Source organism: Scomber scombrus, chromosome 20 (genome assembly GCF_963691925.1).
Source record: "Scomber scombrus chromosome 20, fScoSco1.1, whole genome shotgun sequence".
Taxonomy (NCBI): domain Eukaryota; kingdom Metazoa; phylum Chordata; class Actinopteri; order Scombriformes; family Scombridae; genus Scomber; species Scomber scombrus.
In genome coordinates, this window is record NC_084989.1 from 23,462,586 (window position 1) to 23,483,133 (window position 20,548).

The following is a 20,548-nucleotide window of genomic DNA, read 5'->3' on the forward strand; positions in this document are numbered from 1 at the left end:
CGCCGTCCGTCGTCTCTCCGTGTTTTCGGGTTCGGGCTGCGGCAGGCTGAGGTCGGCCGGGTGGTCGGGCTGAGCGGGGGGGAGGAGGAGGAGGAGGGGCGGGTTGTCTGTCGAGGGGACGATGAAAGGTGAGGAGGGCGGAGACTGAGAGGAGAGGCTGGACAGAGCTGCAGGGAGGAAAGGTTATCAATTATTATAATAATAAAGATCAATAAGCTTTACAAATATTCAATCAGTTCAAATGTGAAGCAGGAAAATAATCAACATCATCTGTCCTTCTTCCCTCCTTTCCTTCCTTCCTCTCTTCCTTTGTCCCTCCCTCCCTCCTTCTCTCTTTCTTTCCTCCCTCCTTTCTTCCTTCCTTCCTTCCTTCCTCTCTTCTTTCCTTCCTTCTTCCTTCCTCCTTTCCTTCCTCTCCTTCCTTCTTCCTCCTTCCTTACTACCTTTTTTCCTTTCTCCCTCCCTCCCTCCTTCTGTCCTTCTTCCCTCCCTCCTTCTCTCTTTCTTTCTCCTCTCTCTTTCCTCCCTTCCTTCTGTCCTTCCTTCTTCCCTCCCTCCTTCTTTCCTTCCTTCCTTCCTCTCCTTCCTCTCTTCCTTCTTTCCTCCCTCACTCCTTATCTTTCTTTCTTCCTTCCTTCCTCCTTTCCCTTCCTTCTTCCTCCCTACCTTCCTTTCCTTTCTCCCCTCCTTTCTTTCTTCCATCCTTCCTTCCTCCCTCTCTTCCTTCCTTCTTCCTCCCTTCCTTCCTTGACTCGAGGACAACAGGAGGGTTAAATGTCATCTTGAGATCTGATCAGCTGACGGATGACCTCATAAACTGAATCAATAATTCTCAATAACCAAAGAATGAAAAGCTTCTAATATTAATTTTACTACTCCAAAGACGTATACTAACAATATATATTTAAAACTGAACACATGAAGCAATTTCTTTTTCTTTTTTGTTTCAATCATTAGTGCTTAAGTGAAGTAATTACATTTTATATTAATAATTCATAAGTTAAAAGACGACACTGCTGGTTTTAAGCTTCTCATCATTTCACAAAGCAGCATGTTTATTAAACTGAATTCAGACCTTTTTGCTTTTTTTAATAAAAACCAGCCTGCAGAGACATTTAGTTTATTATTGATTATTTTATTTTATATCAAAGTTGTATAATCACAGTTTTAAGTAATTTAACCTTTATGTTAAAAAACGTCTAAAATATCATCTTTGACAATCAGGCTCCAGAAAAGCCTTTAAATCATGATGTTAAATCAGGACCTGAAACTAGGTCTGCACAGTATGTCTGTATATAAACTATCATGATATTACACTAGATATCATCTTAGATTTTGGATATCATAATATTGTGATATGACCACAAGTGTTTTTATGTCTTTTTTCTGTTTTATCAGCTGCATTACAGAACTTATCAGACTTTTCCAGCTGTTCTGTTATTTACTTTTATCCACTTACTCATTAAATCCACATTACTGATGATTATGTATCAAACATCTCACTGTGTGAAAGCATCAGTAGTCACTCCAGTATTCTAGTATTGTGTCAAAATGTCAATATCAGAAATATGATGTTAATCACAACCTGAAACTAGCTCTGTGTAATATATCGATATTGTGATATGAGACTAGATATCATCTTAGATTAAAGTGTTTCTTTGTGTCTTTCTTCTGTTTTATTTTTCTAGTTTTAAGGCTGCAGTAGTCGTTCCTACCAATACAGTATTCCTCTATAGAGCTGGGAGATATGGGCAGAATCAAATATCATGATATTTTAGACCAAATGCTGCGATATCAATATTCTGACAATAGAGTGGAGACGACTATCGGTGCTTTCACACAGTATTTACCCAATAAGATTCTGGATAAATAATCATCAGTAATGTGGATATAATGACTAAGTGGATAAAGGTAGATAGGAAGGAAGGAAGGAAGGAATGAAGGAAGGAAGGAAGGAAGGAGGGAGGAAGGAAGGAAGGGAGGAAAGGAGGGAGGAAGGACAGAATGAAGGAAAGGAGGGAGGAAGGTAGGAAAGGAAAGGAGAAAGGAAGGAAGGAAGGAAAGGAGGGAGGGAGGAAGGAAGGAAAGGAAAGGAGGAAAGAAGGGAGGAAGAAGGAAAGGAGGGAGGAAAGAAGGAAGGCAGGCAGGGAGGAAGGAAGGAAAGGAGGGAGGAAGGAAAGGAAAGGGGGAAGGAAGGAAGGGAGGAAGAAGGAAGGAAAGGAGGAAGAAGGAAGGGAGGAAGGCAGTGAGGAAGGAAGGAAAGGAAGGAAGGAAGAAGGAAGGAAAGGAAAGGAGAGGGAGGAAGGAAGGAAAGGAGGGAGGAAGGAAGTAAGGAAGGAAAGGAGGGAGGAAGGAAGGACAACAGTCTGTTCAGCTCAGAAAAATTACATTTATACTGTAATGCATCCTTTAAAAGCAGGTAAAGACACTTCATACACTCCATATCATGATATTATAATGTTCAAAATCTAAGATGATATCTATTAAATATCACAAAATTGTTATAATATTGATTTATTGCCCAGAACCTGAATGAAACTGGAACAACAAAGCAAATTTAAAAGGTTGATATATATATATATATATATATATTTATAATAATAATAAAAAGGTGAAATAAACTGTAGAGAAACTGAAGGTACCTGACTGGTTGTCGGATTGGGTCGACATGTTCTCACAGAAGTCCTCCTGGTTGGCCGGCTGCAGGTCTCGAGAAGCTCCGGCAGCCGCTGACTCTGGACAGACGGCTCCGGTAACGGGACCTGCACCGGTACGGGACCGGGACTGGAGCAGGTACTGACACTGGCACCGGTATAGGAGCTGGGTTTTGGACAGGAACTGGAGCTGAATGAGACCCAGGATGGGTTTTGGTTCTTTGTTTAAGTCTTTGACAGCGACAGGCGTCAGGTTTCAGATCTATGGTTCTGGTGCTGGTTGAGAACCGTACTGCTCGTGTTCTCGGACTGGTCCATGGCTGTCTCTCCTTCCTCCTCGTCCATCTTCTTCTCCTCACTACTCTCTCTTTCACACTTCTCCTCTCCTCTCTCTCTTTCACTCTGTCCTTCCTCCGTCACCTCCATCTTTTCTTCTTCTCTTCCAGCTTCGGCTTCTTTCTCTTTGGACTAACGAGGCTTCCGTCCTTCTCGGCCGCCAGCCTCTGCCTCTCCTCCCTTCCTTTCTCTCTTTGGTCGTCTCTCTCCTTCCGCAGGTCTTGTCCGACGCTTCCTTCATCCCCGACTCCTTGTCTCACCCCTCGCCCCTTCTCTCGCTGCTCCTCGCTCTCCTTCGCCTCTTCTCCTCCTCCTTTCTGAACCAGAGTTTGAGTTTGAGGTCCGGCCTGTCTCGGCGGTGAGGCCGGACTCAGGAGGGAAGGCGGCGAGGGACAGAGGAGACGTCGTTTTTGGCAACGATGGATTTAACGGAAGAGGAAGCACTTCGTCACTGCTCAAAGCTCGCTTTGATTGGCCGGACAGCTCAGACAAGGCTACGACCGGCTGCACCGGAGCGTGGCTGTAGGTGCCGGGCTGCGGCTGGCGGCCCGAGGAGAGAGCGATGATCTGCAGCTGCCTCGCTTGCGGACGGCGACGGCTCGAAATGAGAAGTAGCTGACACTGGGTTGGTCACGGGTAGCGAGCCGTGCTGCGATTGGCCGGGACCGAGCACGCTCTTCGGTCCCGCCGACGGCCGGCTGACGGGAGAGGGCCTGAGCGGCGGGAGCGGCTGCGATTGGCTGGAGGGTCGAGGATTGCCTCGGGGACGCCGCTCGCGGAGAGTGAAGTCTGGGTCTCAGAGGGACGGCTCGGACTGGAGAGTAGAGAGCTGCAGGATGAGAAGAAAGAGAAGAGAGGAGAATGTGTGAGAAAGTGCAGCAGAGATGTGTTTAGAAACAAGTTGTTGGTTTAAATCCTGACAGGTGAAAGTGAGGAACGTCTCTTCTTCTTCTCTTTCTGTGCTGAGTTTGTTTTCATTCATTTGCTTAAAGAGGAAAGTTTCTCTGAGGATTGGAGCCAATCACGGTCCAGTAACTTACACCTATCTGTTATGACTGTTCCTTCTTTCCTCCCTTCCTTCCTTCCGTCTGTCCTTCCTCCCTCCCTCCTTCTCTCTTTCTTCCTTCCTCTCTCTTTCCTCGCTCCCTTCCTTCCTTCCTCCCTTCCTCTTTCTCCCCTTCCTTCCTCCCTTCCTCTGTCCTTCTTTCCTTCCTTCCTCCCTTCTCCTTTTCCTTTCTCCCTCCCTACCTCCCTCCTTCCTTCTTTCCTTCCTTCCTTCCTTCCTCCCTTCCTCCTTCTCGCCTCCCTTCCTCCCTTCCCCTTTTCCTTTCTCCCTCCCTCCCTCCTTCCTTCCTTCCTTCTTTCCTTCCTTCCTCCCTTCCTCTTTCTCTCCTCCCTCCCTCCCTCCTTCCTTCCTTCCTTCCTTCCTTCCTTCCTTCCTTCCTTCCTAACTTTCAACTTCTATCAACGAGTGTGATGTAGAAACTAAAAATATTTACACATTCATAGATTCATTTATAAAACTAGTTAACTGAACTTTTAGTGTGTATAAACTATATTAGACACAAGAGTGGTGATAGGTGCTGACGTTGGACTCGTTAGCTCGCTTACTGATGCTTCACTTTAATTAAAGATCTGTGTTTATTTTGGAGGTGTGATAGTAAAAGTTATATAATTATTATTTTCAGCTTCTTTTAGCAGAATTGCATATTTTATTCATGACTCAGTGAAGGTTGAGAAGCTGTGATTTGCTCAATTCAAGTGTCAAGTTTAAATGAACTTGACTTGTCCTCGAGTTAAGGAAGGAAGGAAGGAATGGAGGAAGAAGGAAGGAAAGGAAGGAGGGAGGAAGGAAGGAAAGGAGGGAAGGGAGGAAGGAAGAAGGAAAAGAGGAAGGAAGGAAGGAAGGAAGGAAGGAAGGAAGGAAGGAAGGAAGGAAGGAAGGAAGGAAGGAAGGAAGGAAAGTAGAAGGGAGGGAGGGAGAAAGGAAAAGAGGAAGGAACGAAAGAAAGACAGGGGAAAGAAGGAAGGGAGGAAGGTAGGGGGAGGAAAGAAAGAGAGAAGGAGGGAGGGAGGAAAGAAGGAAGGGAGGAAGGAAAGAAGGAAGGACAGAAGGAATGAATGGGGGATGGAGGACGGAAAGGAGTAAGGAGGGAGGGAGGGAGGAAAAGAGGAAGGAAGTAAGAAAGGGAGGAAGGAAGGAAGTGAGGAAGAAGAAGAAGTATGGAAGGAGGAGGGAGCAAAGAAAGAGGGGAAGGAGGGGAAGAACGAAGGAAAAATTAAAGAAAGAGGAAGGAAGGAATGAACGAAAGAAGGAACAGTCAAAAGAGATGGGGTCAATTTGACCCGGGAGGACGACAGGAGGGTTAAATAAAAACATCAGTAGATTGAATATGAGCCTGACTGCTGATGAAATCAAATCTTCACCTTGTTTTTCTGACTTCAGGTGTAACTGACAATTATCACTCAGATGGCTGCACCCTGAATACTCTGGTGAATATCTGCTGGATCAGGTTACCATGTTGTACGTCTCAGCCGTCTTTTGCATCTAATATATTATTATTATTTTCTCCAGGTGTGTCTTTAAACCCCAAGAAATATTCATCTTTTTGTAGCTCCATCTCCATATTTAGATGTTTGGTTGACCTACTTGGAGGCGGGACAGAGAGGTGGCGGCTCGGCGTTGTCAGGCTGTCCGTTGCCGTGGTGCTGGGTCGCGGCCTCAGAGGTGGGAAGAGGGGATTGTGAGGGCGAGAGAGGGGAGGGGGGGCTGTGGAAGAGGGGGGCTTAAGACGGAGGGAAGGGGGGATGGTGAAAGCCCCGGGGGGAGGAGGCCTCAAGGTGAGACTCTGGAGCTGGAGGAGAGAGAGAGAGGGGGTAGAAAGAGAGAGGGGGGGGGAGAGAGAGAGAGAGGGCGAGAGAGAGAGAGAGAGAGAGGGCGAGAGAGAGAGGGCGAGAGAGAGAGAGAGAGAGAGAGAGAGAGAAAACATTCGGTTAGATCTTTTCATCTTTTCAATGGAAGCTTTCTTTTTTTAATTTAAAGTAAATGTAAAAACATACATGAACACACGGAAAGTCGTGTTTTTTGCGTGGCTGCTCACCTGAGCGGAGGCGGGGTTAGAGGAAGGGGGAGAGTAGGAGGAAGAGGAGGAGGAGGAGGAAGAAGAGGAGGAAGAGGACGGAGCAGGTCGCATAGCAGACGTAAGAATCAGCTGCAGGGAAGAAGAAGGAGAGGAAGAGGAAGAGGAGGAGGAAGTAAACGGAGGAAAGCAGGGATTAAAGCACAGAGTAATCAAGCATGTTTGTGTGTGTGTGTGAGAGACTTTCTATATTTCTACTGCTGGGTCCAACCTTTTAACTTTTAACACATTTTGAAGCTTTTTTCTGACTTTTCCTCACATTTATTTTAACAGCAGCTGCACGATTCTCCCAAAACATCTGACCTTTGATACTTAAATTGGACTAAAATCACAAAATGTTATAGTGTAAAAGTAAAAGAATTAAATCAAGAACAACCAGAATGTGCAACATCTTTTTCCCCACAAGCCTCAAGACTCTTAAACATGTAACAGCTACCTTTAAAGTTATATCACATTGTTATTTATTAAGTAAATTAAGTATTAAGTAAATTATCAGGAGCTTGATTGCACTTTATTTTAGTATAGCTCATTATTGTCTTTAATTGTTCCTTTGCTATGTTTAGTTATTTATTCTGTTTCTTTTGTACTCTGGTCCTGAGGAACACACTTCATTCTACTATATGTATTATATTATATTATATTATAAATATCTATAAAACATATACAACAACAAATAAACATATACATATGTATACATTAAACTTGAATTAACCCTCCTGTTGTCCTCGAGTCAAGGAAGGAAGGAAGGTAGGAAAGGAGGAAAGGAGAAAGGAAGGAAGGAAGGTAGGGAGGAAGGAAAGGAGAGAGGAAGGAAAGGAAGGGATGAAGGACGGACGGAGGAAAGAAGGAAGGGAGGAAGGAAGGTAGGAGGGAGGGAGGAAAGAAGGAAGGAGGGAGGGAGGGAGAAAGGAAGGAAAGGAGAGAGGAAGGAAAGGAAGGGAGGAAGGACGGACGGAGGAAAGAAGGAAGGTAGGAGGGAGGGAGGAAAGAAGGAGGGAGGGAGGGAGGGAGGGAGGGAGGGAGAAAGGAAGGGAGGAAGGAAGGAAGGAAGGAAGGAAGGAAGGAAGGAAGGAAGGAATGAAGGAAGGAAGGTAGGAGGGAGGAAAGAAGGAAGGTAGGAGGGAGGGAGAAAGGAAAAGAGGACGAGAGGAAGGAAGGACAGAGGAAAGAAGGAAGGAAGGAAAGAAAGAGAGAAAGAGAGAGGAAGGAAGGAAAGAAGGAACAGTTCAAACAGATGGGGTCAATTTGACCCGGGAGGACGACACGAAGGTTAAGCAAAAAAAAAAGGATGAAATACACTTAAAATGAAGCTTATATCGCTCTAAAGAAATAAACAAAAATATCAGTGCATCGTCTACATATACACTGATACCAATATATGTGTGATAGGCTCTAGTTTATCTAATTTATTATCATTTCTATTATTTTTGAGGACTAGTTTTGGAATTAAGAAAAAAAAAGATCAAATATACATCAACTAATGCTTATACAACTTTAAAAATATCAGTGCATCATCGACATATACACTGATACCGATATATGCGTGATAGGCATCAATCAGGCTTTCATTCCTGTAATTTTAGAGAACTGGTTTTGCAAGATAGTTTCCTCCCAACAGGTTTTTTAATCACATGAAACTACAGAACAAACAGGTCTGTTGACCTTTCAGGTATTTTGTTATGGTCTGATGTTCAACCTTTCAAAGCTTTCAAACATGTTTTACAGAAAGCCTGCAGCGTTAATAGTTCCTACACAACCTGAATGCATCATGAAACTCTGACCGTTGCACATCTCATTTGAATACAGTTTATCTCTCTGCTGGGAGTTTCTGTGGATAAACCGACTGCATGTGAAATCTATGTAAATGTGGGTTTGTGTGTGTGTGTGTGTGTATTTGTGTGTGTGTGTGTGTGTGTGTGTGTGTGTGTGTGTGTCTATGTTTACCATCTGAGCTCTAAGCAGCACCTGGTCTTGTCCAGACCCTTTGAGACCTTTCCCTAGGAGCAATGTCTGCTGGGATACCCTCTGCCTGACAGGGGTGGGGCTCTGATTGGCTCGCACAAGACCAGGTGTGCCCACAGGATGAGTCTGTGGTACCTGGAACAAAGGGAAAAGAGAAAAGAGGAGAGAGGAAGAGAAAACCAGGAAGAGCTTTAGAGCAAGTTTTTCTTCTTGTTAAATTTCTAGAAACACAAAGTGGTGAGTGTGTGTGCACGCCTGTCTGTGTGTGTACAAAGGGTGGAAACCAAAAGGGGAAATTGGTGTTTTGAATACTCTCTAAACTCTCCGGAACAAAAACACATTTAAATCGAGTATAAAGGAGGTGACTGTTGCGTGTATGTGAGATATATTTTTGGCATTTCTCCACCGAAAGTTGCTCGATTACACAGAAACACACTTATGATGTACTTTACATATAGTTTACATATAGTATTTTTATAGTCACATCACAGTTCAGATGCGATTTAAAGGAATACTCCACCATAACTCTGTCTTTTAAGCAGGACTATAATGTTTTATTTTCATTATCAATTAATCTGATAATTAATTATCTAAATTAAATGATTTTTGAGTCACAATAATTCTAAAAAAAACCCATTAAATGTATTATTAAAGAAGGCTGAGAAAACTAGAAGTCCACTAAAATTCATGAATATTTGACATTTTTGCTTTAAAACTGACCTAAAGAAATTAATTGATTATAAAGTAGGCTGCAGATTTCACTTTTGTCATTTGGTTAATCAATTATCAGCTTATTTCTACTTATTTAAGCATAAATAACACAATATATTTAAACAATCACTGTGAATGTATCCATTCCACCTCAATGTGAATGTTTTTACCAAAAAAATTGAGCCAGAAATAAACTAGTTTTCAAAGTCTACTAAACCTTTGATATAAAGTAAATAGACTTCATTTCCCATAATGCACTTGTGCCACAACATCCTATTTTCCATTATCTGCAGCTCAGTTAGCTTCTCAAACAAATCTATCTTATTGCAGTCTTTAAAAATGACAAAACTGTTTTTCAAAATATCATGACATAATTAAAGGGACACATTATTACAGTTTGTGATGTTATTAATTGATTAAAAGATTAATCAACAACTTGTTTGAGCTCTACTTTTGAGTATCAAACACTCTACACTATACCTGCAGGCTTGAGAGTTGGAGTCGCGCCAGTTTTAAATAAATAAATTCCCAGTCACATTATCGCTTCCTCAAAACTCTGAAGCTCCAACTTAATTTGCATATTTAGCCATTTTACTGGTGAAGCTACAACATACAGATCGCTAACAGGGAAGTGGATTATTCTGCAGGAGGGATTTGAGAGGTTTTTTGTTTGTTTGCTGGGACTCATTATTATTATTATGAGCGATTGCAACTGCTGCTTATTAAGCCTTCAGGCAGTGCAGTGTGTGTCTGATATAACAAGAAGTGCAGCGTTCCTGTAATCAGAGAAACTTTCATGCACTTTAAATAACATCTGTGACAGTTCTTGTTTTTCATTCCTTTGCCTCTTTAAGTAGAGATGAAATAAAGAGCAGCGACGCCTTCATTGTCTGAGGCTCACAGTTCAGCTATATGTGTTTTTTTCTTTTTTTTTCTCTCCTCAACGCAAACAAACACGTGCCGCTTAAGGCTACGGATGTGACAAGATACTCAGATGAAAGCAAGCTGAGAGGAAACTGTAACCCCAAACAGACAGATGCACAGTAACACTGACCCAGGCTGCTCTGAGCTGGTCTGAGTCTCACCTGCAGCAGACATCCAGCGTCTAACCGTCTAAAAGCCTCCAGTATATCAACGACGCCGCGTTTCTACTTTTAACTTTTAGATAACTGTTTTAGAGAAGTTGGTAAAGTTAATATACTGATGCTTTCTAGTCAGCTGTTATCTGATTGGATGTAGAGCTGCAATGATTAGTTGATTAGTCCACTGACTATGAATCTATTAATCATTTTGAGTCATTTTTTTCTTCTTAAATGTGAATATTTTCTGGTTTCTTTTAATCTTCTATGACATGAACTGAATATATTTGTGTTGTTTGGGACATCACAAGATATTTTAGGTTGCATCTTGGACTTTTTCACCATTAGTCAAAAAATATATTCAACAGATGAAGCGATAATGAAAAGAAGAACAGGGTTAAAATTCAAATATCTAAGGTAAAATATATCTGAGAGAGGTTTAGCATCATTGTTAGGGCTGAATATCGTCTGAAATTTCAGTACCACTGCCAATATAATGCCCTGACTTCAGTGCCAATACTTAACTGATACTTCTTTTCACTACTTTTGCTTTGAGGAACCTTTTTTTATACTTCCTTATTAAAAAGAAGCCACATTTCTGAAAATGCTAAACATCATTTAAACACAATATGTTGTTGTGTATGTTTTAAAAACTCCAAAATATTAAAGAAGACTAAGAAGACCTGAAGTCCACTAAAATGTATGAATATTTTTCATTTTGGCTTAAAAACTGACCTGAACAATTAATCAGTTATTATAAGATTGTTACAGATTGATTCTCTGTTGATTGACTTATCAATTAATTAATTTATCCTGAGTATATTTTTGCAGCTAAGATCATCATTAAAAATTCTACTTTTTCCTTAATGCATCAAACACTGTGTAATATACAACTCTGACTTTACCTGTATTTGTTTTTACCAATAATTCAACCAGAAATATGCAAGTTTTCAATGTCTGATATAAAGTAGAACTTCATTTCCCATAATGCACCTGACACTAAGTCCTCTTTTTCAATACCTACAGCTCAGCTAGCCTCTCAAACACATCCATATTTCTCTTTTCTTTATATTAACACCGTTTTGAAACCATAATAACAAATTAAAGGGGATGCAGTGATGCAATATGTGATGTCATTAGATCATATAGAGATGAATATATGTCTATTAGTGAGTTTTATATCACGTGTGGTGCGTCAGTTACCTGTCTGCCAGGCGGACTGGCTGGAGTATGAAAGGGCGTGATTGGTGTGGTGGTCGGCGTGGATATGGGCCTTGTGTTCCCATTGGTTAAGGTGGTGGAGGCCTTGCTTGACAAGGTGATGTTGATGTTGCTGTGCGTTGAAGACGAAGGAGAGAAGATGGGCGAAGTGGTGGTGGCTACAGTAGGGGAGGAAGAGGAGGAGGAGGAAGAGGAGGAGGTCTGTGATATAGATGACGTTTTGGAGGAGGGAAGGATATGGCGAGAGTACGTGCGGAGGGGAGGAGCCCCGGTGGAGGTGAGTTTAGGGGGAGTGGGGACCAGCATGTGGGGGGAGGGAGAGCTGGTGACCGCGGCCGCCACCTTCGGACCGTGTGTCGCTGTGATGGAGGGCGCCGGGGTCAGAGGAGGAGGAGGGGAGGAGGTGGTGGGCGTTAACGTGGGCGCCGGGGAGTCCAGGAGCATCGGGTTGGGAGTGAGCCGAGGAGGGGTGGGGGTCACCGGGGCGGAGGAAGAGGAGTCCGGGCCGGCGGTGGAAGTCTGAGGGCTGGTGCCATTGGTGGACTCTCCGTGTTCTGATTGGCTCTGCCGAACCAGCTCCCTGTCCATCCTTCAACGGTTTAGCACACTAAGATAGATAAAGATAGATAGATACAGTTAGATAGGTAGATAGATAGATAGATAGATAGATAGATAGATAGATAGATAGATAGATAGATAGATAGATAGATAGATAGATAGAAAGGTAGGTAGGTAGGTAGGTAGGTAGGTAGGTAGGTAGGTAGATAGATAGATAGATAGATAGATAGATAGATAGATAGATAGATAGATAGATAGATAGATAGATAGATAGATAGATAGATAGATGGATAGATAGATAGATAGATAGATAGATAGATAGATAGATAGATAGATAGATGGATAGATAGATAGATAAAGATAGATGTTCAACATGTTAACATTTCGATACACATAACAATGAAACACAATGTGCAGTTGCGGCTAATTTGAAGCAGAGTTGAGGTTTCTTGCACATCTTCGGCGCCTTCCAACGTGTTTTTAGAGAAGGTCAAAGCGGTCAAAGCTCCAAAAATACTTGTAGTATACAGAACAACATGTTAAGCAGACACAGTCTATATTTAAGCCTTATATTTCTGTTCTAACGCAGATATCTGCCCTTTAGTTCCACTTTTTTGGTTTATGGACCAAAATATGGTGTCAACAATGTCTCTTTGGTACTCCCCTCCTGCCTGTCTGGATGATGATTGGCCTGAAGTCAAGTTACCATATACCCAACCCATCATGGTAGATACCCCATTGGCAAATTGGTTACCTTTTCTGCTTTTTAACTACCATATTTAAATGCTGTATGTAATGTGTGTTTTTCAAAGACCCTGATTAAGGCCACAAGCCAAAACGTGTCGGTCTAACAATAAAGTTGTTCTGTATACTGCAGAAGGCTAATTGAAATGGGCTTTTTGTAAGGTATATAGATTTTTGTCTTTGAGTACTTTTTAGTCCTTTTTTAATATTATTTTTTGGCCTTTTTGCCTTTATTGGACAGCTGGTGGCAAAGAGGCTGACAGGAAACAAGGGGAGAGAGATAAAGGTTTATGAGGTGCAACAAAGGTTCCTTGTCGGACTCAAACTAGGGTTGTTGCAGGTGTGTGGCATAAGCTGTAACCATTCGACTACAAAGGCGCTCCCTCCGTCTTTGGGTATTTTCACCTTCACTGTACAGATAAGAGAGAAATCAGCCTGACATGGAACAGAGGTTACCAACCAGAATCAAACCAAGAAGGTAAAACCAGGCGGGGAGTTCCGGTCCTCTGAAATGATGCCAACACGGAAGTAACTTAAAACTGCATTCTATCAAAAGGCCACCAGGGGGCGACCGTTTTGGTGTCAAAAAGGATTTCCGTCTCTATACAAGTCAATGGAGAATTCACCAACTTCTCACTTGATTTCTAACCTCAGTAAACGTTTTCAAAATGTGTTTATGGTCTCAATCGCTAGTTTAAAGCCTTCTTCAATGCAGTATGATGTTCATTTGTGAAATTTTGGCCTCCCTGATTTTATATGTGACGATAAAGCAGGGTATGCATTAGGGCGTGGCTACGTGGTGATTGACAGGTTGATTGGTTCACAGGTTCAGGAGGGCGCCTCATGCTCCTCCTGATGCCCATATAAGTAGAATCCGTGTTTTTATTTTTCCCAGCATGCACCAGAAATTGTCAAGATGGCGCTGCCCAGATCCGATACTATTGGCTTCCGAGCAGCAGTCCACAAACCAATGGGTGACGTCACGGATGTTACGTCCATTTCTTATATACAGTCTATGGGTATAACCCTTCATCTACCAGGACACTCCCATGAAAAATGTAACTTTAACGAGATGACGGCATTAAAAGAAATGGCAGCAGATCGTAGTTATTACAGTTTATCCTCTGGTATCCATGAATGCGCCAACCACATTTCACAGCAATCTATCCACCAGAGATATTTCAATAAAGAGCTAAAAAGTCGACTTCACATTGACACTACAGGAAAAGTCAGAGGATCAACGAAGTCTGCAGGATTCATTATCCAGGAGCCATAAATCTAGAGCCCATCCATCAAGTAGACATTGAGATATATCACAGCATCCTCTGGGTAACATGAATGTCTGTATAACATTTCATAGTAATCCATCTTGAAGTCGTAGGGACCAAAGTGGTCGACTGAAAGACTTGCTGACAGACATTGCCGGTCTGCTGGTGTGGCTATAAGAGGCTTGGTAACCCGTTATATATCTTCAGGATTAGAATCTGACCTTATTAACTGGTTCAGGTATCGGCCAGACGTGACCACGCTGAGTTAGATACAGGTTCTGTGTTCGTACTGTTAAGTTACAATTACATACAAAGTGTGTTATTCTTCTGATCTCATGTTACCTCGCAAAAACATGATCCCAGTGAGATCCATGCAGAGGGATCCACAGATTTGAAATGTGGGAAATATAAAACACTGGTATCAGATCTGTATCTGGTCCCAGGCCATTTGTCTGTGGTGGTTTTTTATTTCTGGGAATTTTTGGGGCTTCTAAGCTCATTCAAGTATTTTTAGACCCATTATTTTTCCACCAGGATTCAGTATTTGCCCACAACTATTTAATTCTTGGCAGTGTGGAAATATGAAGAGTTTTTAACAGCAGCATTTAGACTGTTGTGCTGAGAAATAAAATGCATTTTTCTTAATAATTGCCTGGGAAGTTTACTGGAAAGAACAATGTACTTAAATACGAATTACTGTTAAGGAAATAGAGGCAAAGGTCTTGGATTTTTTTTCCATTGTAATCAGTTGATTTTCAGACTGGACTAAAATTCAAGCTTAGTGACGCCTGCACACCTGCACATTTGATCTTAAAAACAAAGACAAAACTACAACACGTAGCCTACTTTAACTAAACTGACTGTTGTTCCACACCTGAGGATAAAAGCGACACAAAACCAATATTAGTTTCTGTTTTGTATGTAGAAGACAGTGATAGATTGAGAGCAGTTTGACAGCAGCCCTTCATCTAAAAACCACTTCTCAAAGCTGTCATTAATACCAAATGCTGGTATTAAGAAAACCACAAAGACACTACTGACTGTAGTTTCAGTGTGTGTTCAAAAGGAGACTTAGCAGGCGGACTGACATGCGACACCGTTACTATCAACTCTAGCTGTGTGTTTTGGATTGGAGCCATGGCAGCAGGTAATCTGACATAAGGAACCTGGAAAATCAGGATAGTATTCCTTCAAGGGAGTTACTGTGTGTCTAAACCTGGAGAGACATTTACATTAAACTAGACACAGTGATGGTGGTCCTCTCTCTCTCTTTCTCTCTCTCTCTCTCTCTCTCTCTTTGTAAGCCTCATTCAGATGGTCTTTAAGCTCAATAACTAAGTGGCTAAAATCACTACATTGACTTCAAGGACTCACTAGAATAGACTTGAAGCTGCTGTCTGCTAGTCTGTAAAGCTCTGCATTACCTTCACCCATCATATAAGTTACACTGACTTCTTAAAATATTTCTCATGTTTAAGGATCCAAACCAACAATGAACTGATCTACTAATGGCGCTTTTACACAACAGAGTTCCAGCACCACTCGACTTGACTCGACTCGACTCGACTCGGTTATTTTTGCGTCTCCATCAGGGATAGTACCTGGTACCTGGTACTTTTTTAGTATCTGCTCTGCCGAGGTTCCAAGCGAGCCGAGCCGATACTAAATGTGACGTCAACAGACTGCCGGCCGCTGATTGGTCAGAGAGTCACTGGAAGAGTCATCAGCCGTCCCACACAAGAATCAAACCCGGCATTTTTAAATACCAACAACAGCGTCACAGTCTTTTTCAGGAAAGAAAGAAAGAAAGACAGAAGAAAGGAAGAAAGAAAGAACAAACAAAGGAAAGAAAGAAAGAACGAACGAAGGAAAGAAAGAACAAGAAGTTGGAAGAAAGAAAGAAAGAATGAATGAAGGAAACAAAGAAAGAACAAGAAGTTGGAAGAAAGAAAGAAAGAATGAATAATGGAAAGAAAGAAAGAAAGAACAAGAAGTTGGAAGAAAGAAAGAAAGAAAGAACGAAAGAATGAACGAAGGAAAGAAAGAAAGAACAAGAAGTTGGAAGAAAGAAAGAAAGAATGAATGAAGGAAAGAACGAAAGAACAAGAAGTTGGAAGAAAGAAAGAAAGAAAGAAAGAATGAAGGAAACAAAGAACGAACGAAGGAAAAAAGAAAGAACAAGAAGTTGAAAGAAAGAAAGAATGAATAAGGAAAGAAAGAAAGAACAAGAAGTTGGAAGAAAGAAAGAAAGAAAGAACGAACGAAGGAAAGAACGAACGAAGGAAAAAAGAAAGAACAAGAAGTTGAAAGAAAGAAAGAACAACACAAGAATCAAACCCGGCATTTTTAAATACCAACAACAGCGTTACAGAGATTGGTTTCTCTTCTCTTGCTTTGTGTGAGACAGAAAGCCTCATACAGCAGCAAGTACACCATCGCCTCCATGTCCTCCATTGTTTCGCGGAGCCGTGCTATGACGACCCCGCCCACGTTGAGTAGGTACTTTTTTGTAATGGAAAAGGTCTGTTCTGGAACCGTGCCGAGTCGGGTCGAGCCGAGTAGAGCTAGAACTGTGTAGTGGAAAAGCGCCATAGTACTGTGTGTGTATCTAAAGTTTGATATATCTTATTCCTCCGTCGTCGTCCAAGAACGATTAAAAACACGTCACCAACTCGTCATAATGAAGCAACGTGTCACCCAGTGCAGTTTGGTCATGCTGGTTTGTTTACATTCACATTTTCAGTCTCCAGAGTGTAAGACAACAATGTGCATTAAATCAATGCATGGCTACAACTCACAGTTATTTCCATTATCTATCAATCAGATGATTATTTTCTTGATTACTTGAGTAGTTGGTTGGTTTGCAAAATGCCTGAAAACAGTGAAAAAGGAAAGGAGGGAGAAAGGAAGGAGGGAAGGAAAGAAGGGAGGAAGGAAGGAAGGAGGGAAGGAAAGAAAGAGAGAAGGAGAGAGGGAGGAAGGACAGATGGAAAGAAGGAAGGGAGGAGGGAGGGAGGATAAAAGGGAGGGAGGAAGGGAGGAAAGGAAAGGAAAGAAGGAAGGGAGGAAGGAAAGGAAAGAAGGAAGGACGAAGGAAGGGAGGAAGGTATGACAGAGGGAGGTAAAAAGGAAGGAGTGAGGGAGGGAGAAAGGAAAAGAGGAAATGTAACTATTTTGATAATAGATTGATCATTTTAGTAATGCATCATTAAAAACTGTGCAGCTGCAACTAATAACTATTTTCATTATCATTTAATAAACAAGTTGTACAAGTTGAGTCCACTGTGATAACTTCAATTTGCTTGTTTTGTCTGATAGTCCAAAAACCTTCAGATACAAACAGCGGCGCTGCCAAGGATTTTAGGCCCCATGAAAAGATATCACATTGGGCCCCACCACCACACACAGGCCAGACCACACCTCTACCTGCAAAGGCTCGCAGCTCTTTTATAGTCCAATACTAACTGTACAATATCTACTGACACTGAGCTGTGAAAATAGGAGACAGGACTGAACAATTTCATGTAAATAAAGGGGAGTTTATGGGGAATAAAGAGGCTTTGGATGGTTCATTTTTGCCAGAAACAATAAAAATGGAGTGTTAGTTTAATGGGTACATTGTAAATAAAATATTTCATTAATGTCTATTAATTATGATAAGTTTATTAAAAACAACAACAAAAAGGGCCCCTTAGAATCATCCTTACTTTTCACCCCCTTACAGCGCCCCTGGATACAACATTTACGGTCTTATATGACAAAGAAAAACTAATTTTAAGAAGCTTGAACCAGAAAAAACTTCTATCTAGTTGCAGCTCTACAAAACTGCCTCAACATCTGCAGGTTTCTAACTTCTCAAGTTCTGATAATTGTCTGTTTTTCTTTCCCATTCGGTCACTGTCAATTTAATATGTTGTGTGTGGTTTTGGACAATTTATCAGAGAAAACACAAGTGACTTAATGACGTCACTTTAGATTAGATATTAGATATTAGATTAGCCTGTATTGTCTCCCTCGGGTTTAAACTTGTCTTGGGTGATTAAGATAACATAAAAGCACATAGCCTCTCCATATACCAACATATACACACACAATATATCCCTATGCATACACATCTAACTACAGTTAACATGCAATATATCACACACACACACACACACATACACACACACACACACACACACAGATCTATACACACCAGAACACCAACACATTGCACATTCCCTCCCACTAAAAACCATAAATCCCTTCACTTCATCTCTTACTGTTCAGTACTTTAACAGATAGTGAATCTAAGGAGGATTTCTATCTGTTCACCACACAGTTCAGTAGCCTGTACCTTCTGTCTGAAGGCATCAGCTCGCACGCTCTGTGAAGGATGTGGTTTTGTTTGGGGTCGCAGGTGAATTTTACAGCCCTTTGCCTTCCTCACTGTCTCCTCAGATATCTCCTGGAGAGAAAATGATGATGATGGAGGAGGAGGAGGGCAGCAGAAGCAGCAGCAGCAGTGTCACAGTAATTTTTCCAGCTCCTTTTTTAATCAGGTTTAGGAGCTGTGATTTGAGTTTAACGGACAGCTTATCAAAACCGTTACGTTGTGAGTGACGCCGTAATGAATAATAATAGATTCAGAAATAACATAATGCTTTTATCTGCTCCATGGACTCTGAGCCTTTGCAGAAACAAAAATATGCAGACGCTGACGAATTCGTGACCAAACATACTCCACATATGAGCTCAATGCAGCTGAAACATCAAAGTTAATACCTAAAATCACTTGTATGTTGTTACCTGCTCGACAAACTTCAGGTAATCTCACACCACTGCACACCTCTGACTAATACACAACAATGTCTCAATCTTTGGGCCTATAAGAGAGTGTGATGGGCATTTCATTCACTATTTTTTAACAATGCATAACCTATATATTAACCAAATATAACAGCGTAATTGATAATGAAAATATTTAATAGTTGCAGCATTAACCCTTTGAATGAAAAGCATGTTGTTGTATGTTATTGTGCATTATATTATATTATCATTACTTACAGAAGGAGAGGAAGAAAGCATGCTGTTTTTTTGGTTAAGTCATTGTCACTATTAATTAGTTTTGTACAGTCATAATCAACAGGAAAGGAGTTTTGGAGCCCACAGTGTGACATGGGGAACCTCAGGAGCTCCCACTGTTGTTTTAAAGAGGAATCACCTTAAATTGAACAAGCAATTATTGCAAAGGTCTGGTGAGTGGCAGCGGTTTGTGGGAGTTAATTTAAGACTGTATCTTATTTTAAAAAGAGCTTGTTTCTGTTTTAAATGGAGGATCAGATAGCAGCATTAACTCCGCTAAATAAAAATCCACGCATCATCACCACGCAAGCAGGTGCGACTCCACGCACGGCGGGCAGATGCTGACATCTGGCCCGCAGCCTGCAAAACTCTAGTTTCACGATCACACTTCAGCTATTAGTCACACCACAAGCCGGTGACAGTTAAACCAGAGATCATGCATGTGACTTATCAAAAAAAAAAAAAAAAAAAAGAACAGAAAAAAGATGGAGACGGGCCTTCACACAGAAACAAGTCTCACGATAATAACATTTTGGGGGAAATGATCGGAGGCTCTGCGTAAAGCTCGGTTGCTCACCTACCTCCTGAAATCGTCCTGCAGGTTATTCCGTGCGTCCTCCATCCGCGAGTGAGCGCATGTTTTTTTTTTTTTTAGAAAAAGTCTGTTGCTGTGTTATCTGATGAACGGGTCTGCTGGGGCTTTTTTTTCCAGCAGGGTCGACACACAGGGCTGAAATGGGCGTGTGTGAAGCCTCACTTCCTCGTCTGACAGCGCGCAGGGGCTGCTGTGAAGTGCGCGTCACGCTCCCCAAGACAATAATTTGAGCAGCCTCACCTCCGATTATCCGCCTTTAGCTCCTTGCACACACACACACACAGCTGTGGGAGGGGAGGGGGGGGACGCAAAGTTGTAATGCAACACAGGCCCGTTTGTGATATGCATGGGCTTGTGTATGTGTGTGTGTGTGTGTGTGTGTGTGTGTGTGTGTGTGTGTGTGTCGCACTTTGTTTCTGGTTTCATCACATCCCCGGGGTTTTTTATTTTTTACGCGGAGCAGTCCGTAAATTCCTGCATCCAGAGTGGGCTCGCTTCCCCCGCAGCTCCTCCGACGCACCGCCGCCGTCACACCTGCCCGGCTCCTCGGTGGGAATCAGCCCGGCTCGGGGACACTGTGTTGCGGCTGCGAGGGGCCTGGTCAGTCCGCTGCTGGTAGAAATGCAATGGAAGGCAGATTTTTTGAACAGGGCGACAGAGGCGAGACAGCACCACTCAGAGCTCAGGAGGACCGCAAAGACTCTCTGACACAACACATCCAGCTGCACTCAGTCACTCATTTATTACTATGGAACAAACACAGCACTATGCCTCATATAATATATTAAACATACTTACAGTTAACACAGGGGGAAGCCAGGTGCACGTTTCGGTAGATTGCCCAGAAAACCACCTGAAGGTTGCTATAAGAGCTTCTTATGAATCTCTGCTATATTTCTGCTAAGAAAATGTGTTGCCAAGTAAAATAGTTCAGAGACTTTGGACCTTCAAACACATCAGGAACATCTAGCTCACTCTGCTGACTAAGTACAATTGGATAGTTACTGATTCATCTTAATTAAAGAACAGTTGTATTTTATATTTGTCTGTTTTTTAAATGGTTAAATTCATTTATCAGCTCAGTATATAAGACAGTAGTAACTCATGAGTTGATGGCACATGGTAAAGAAACATTCTAGTTTCACTTCTGACAAAAGTCCCATTTTATCTTATTGTTTTTAGTCCCATATTACCTGAATACATTCATATAAAA

General features: G+C 41.9%; 1 protein-coding gene across 1 annotated transcript in view; it reads right to left on the reverse strand.

Moving 5' to 3' along the window:
- The window catches only part of si:ch211-230g15.5 (polyhomeotic-like protein 3), a 37,858-nt gene extending 17,623 nt beyond the window's left edge, over positions 1 to 20,235 (reverse strand). The window contains 6 exon segments of the mRNA XM_062441340.1: positions 3,644 to 3,819; positions 5,641 to 5,845; positions 8,075 to 8,227; positions 11,086 to 11,710; positions 19,322 to 19,947; positions 20,134 to 20,235. Coding sequence (XP_062297324.1) covers positions 3,644 to 3,819; positions 5,641 to 5,845; positions 8,075 to 8,227; positions 11,086 to 11,691 — 1,140 coding nt within the window. The 5' untranslated portion in view covers positions 11,692 to 11,710; positions 19,322 to 19,947; positions 20,134 to 20,235.
- Positions 20,236 to 20,548: the final 313 nt, after the last annotated feature.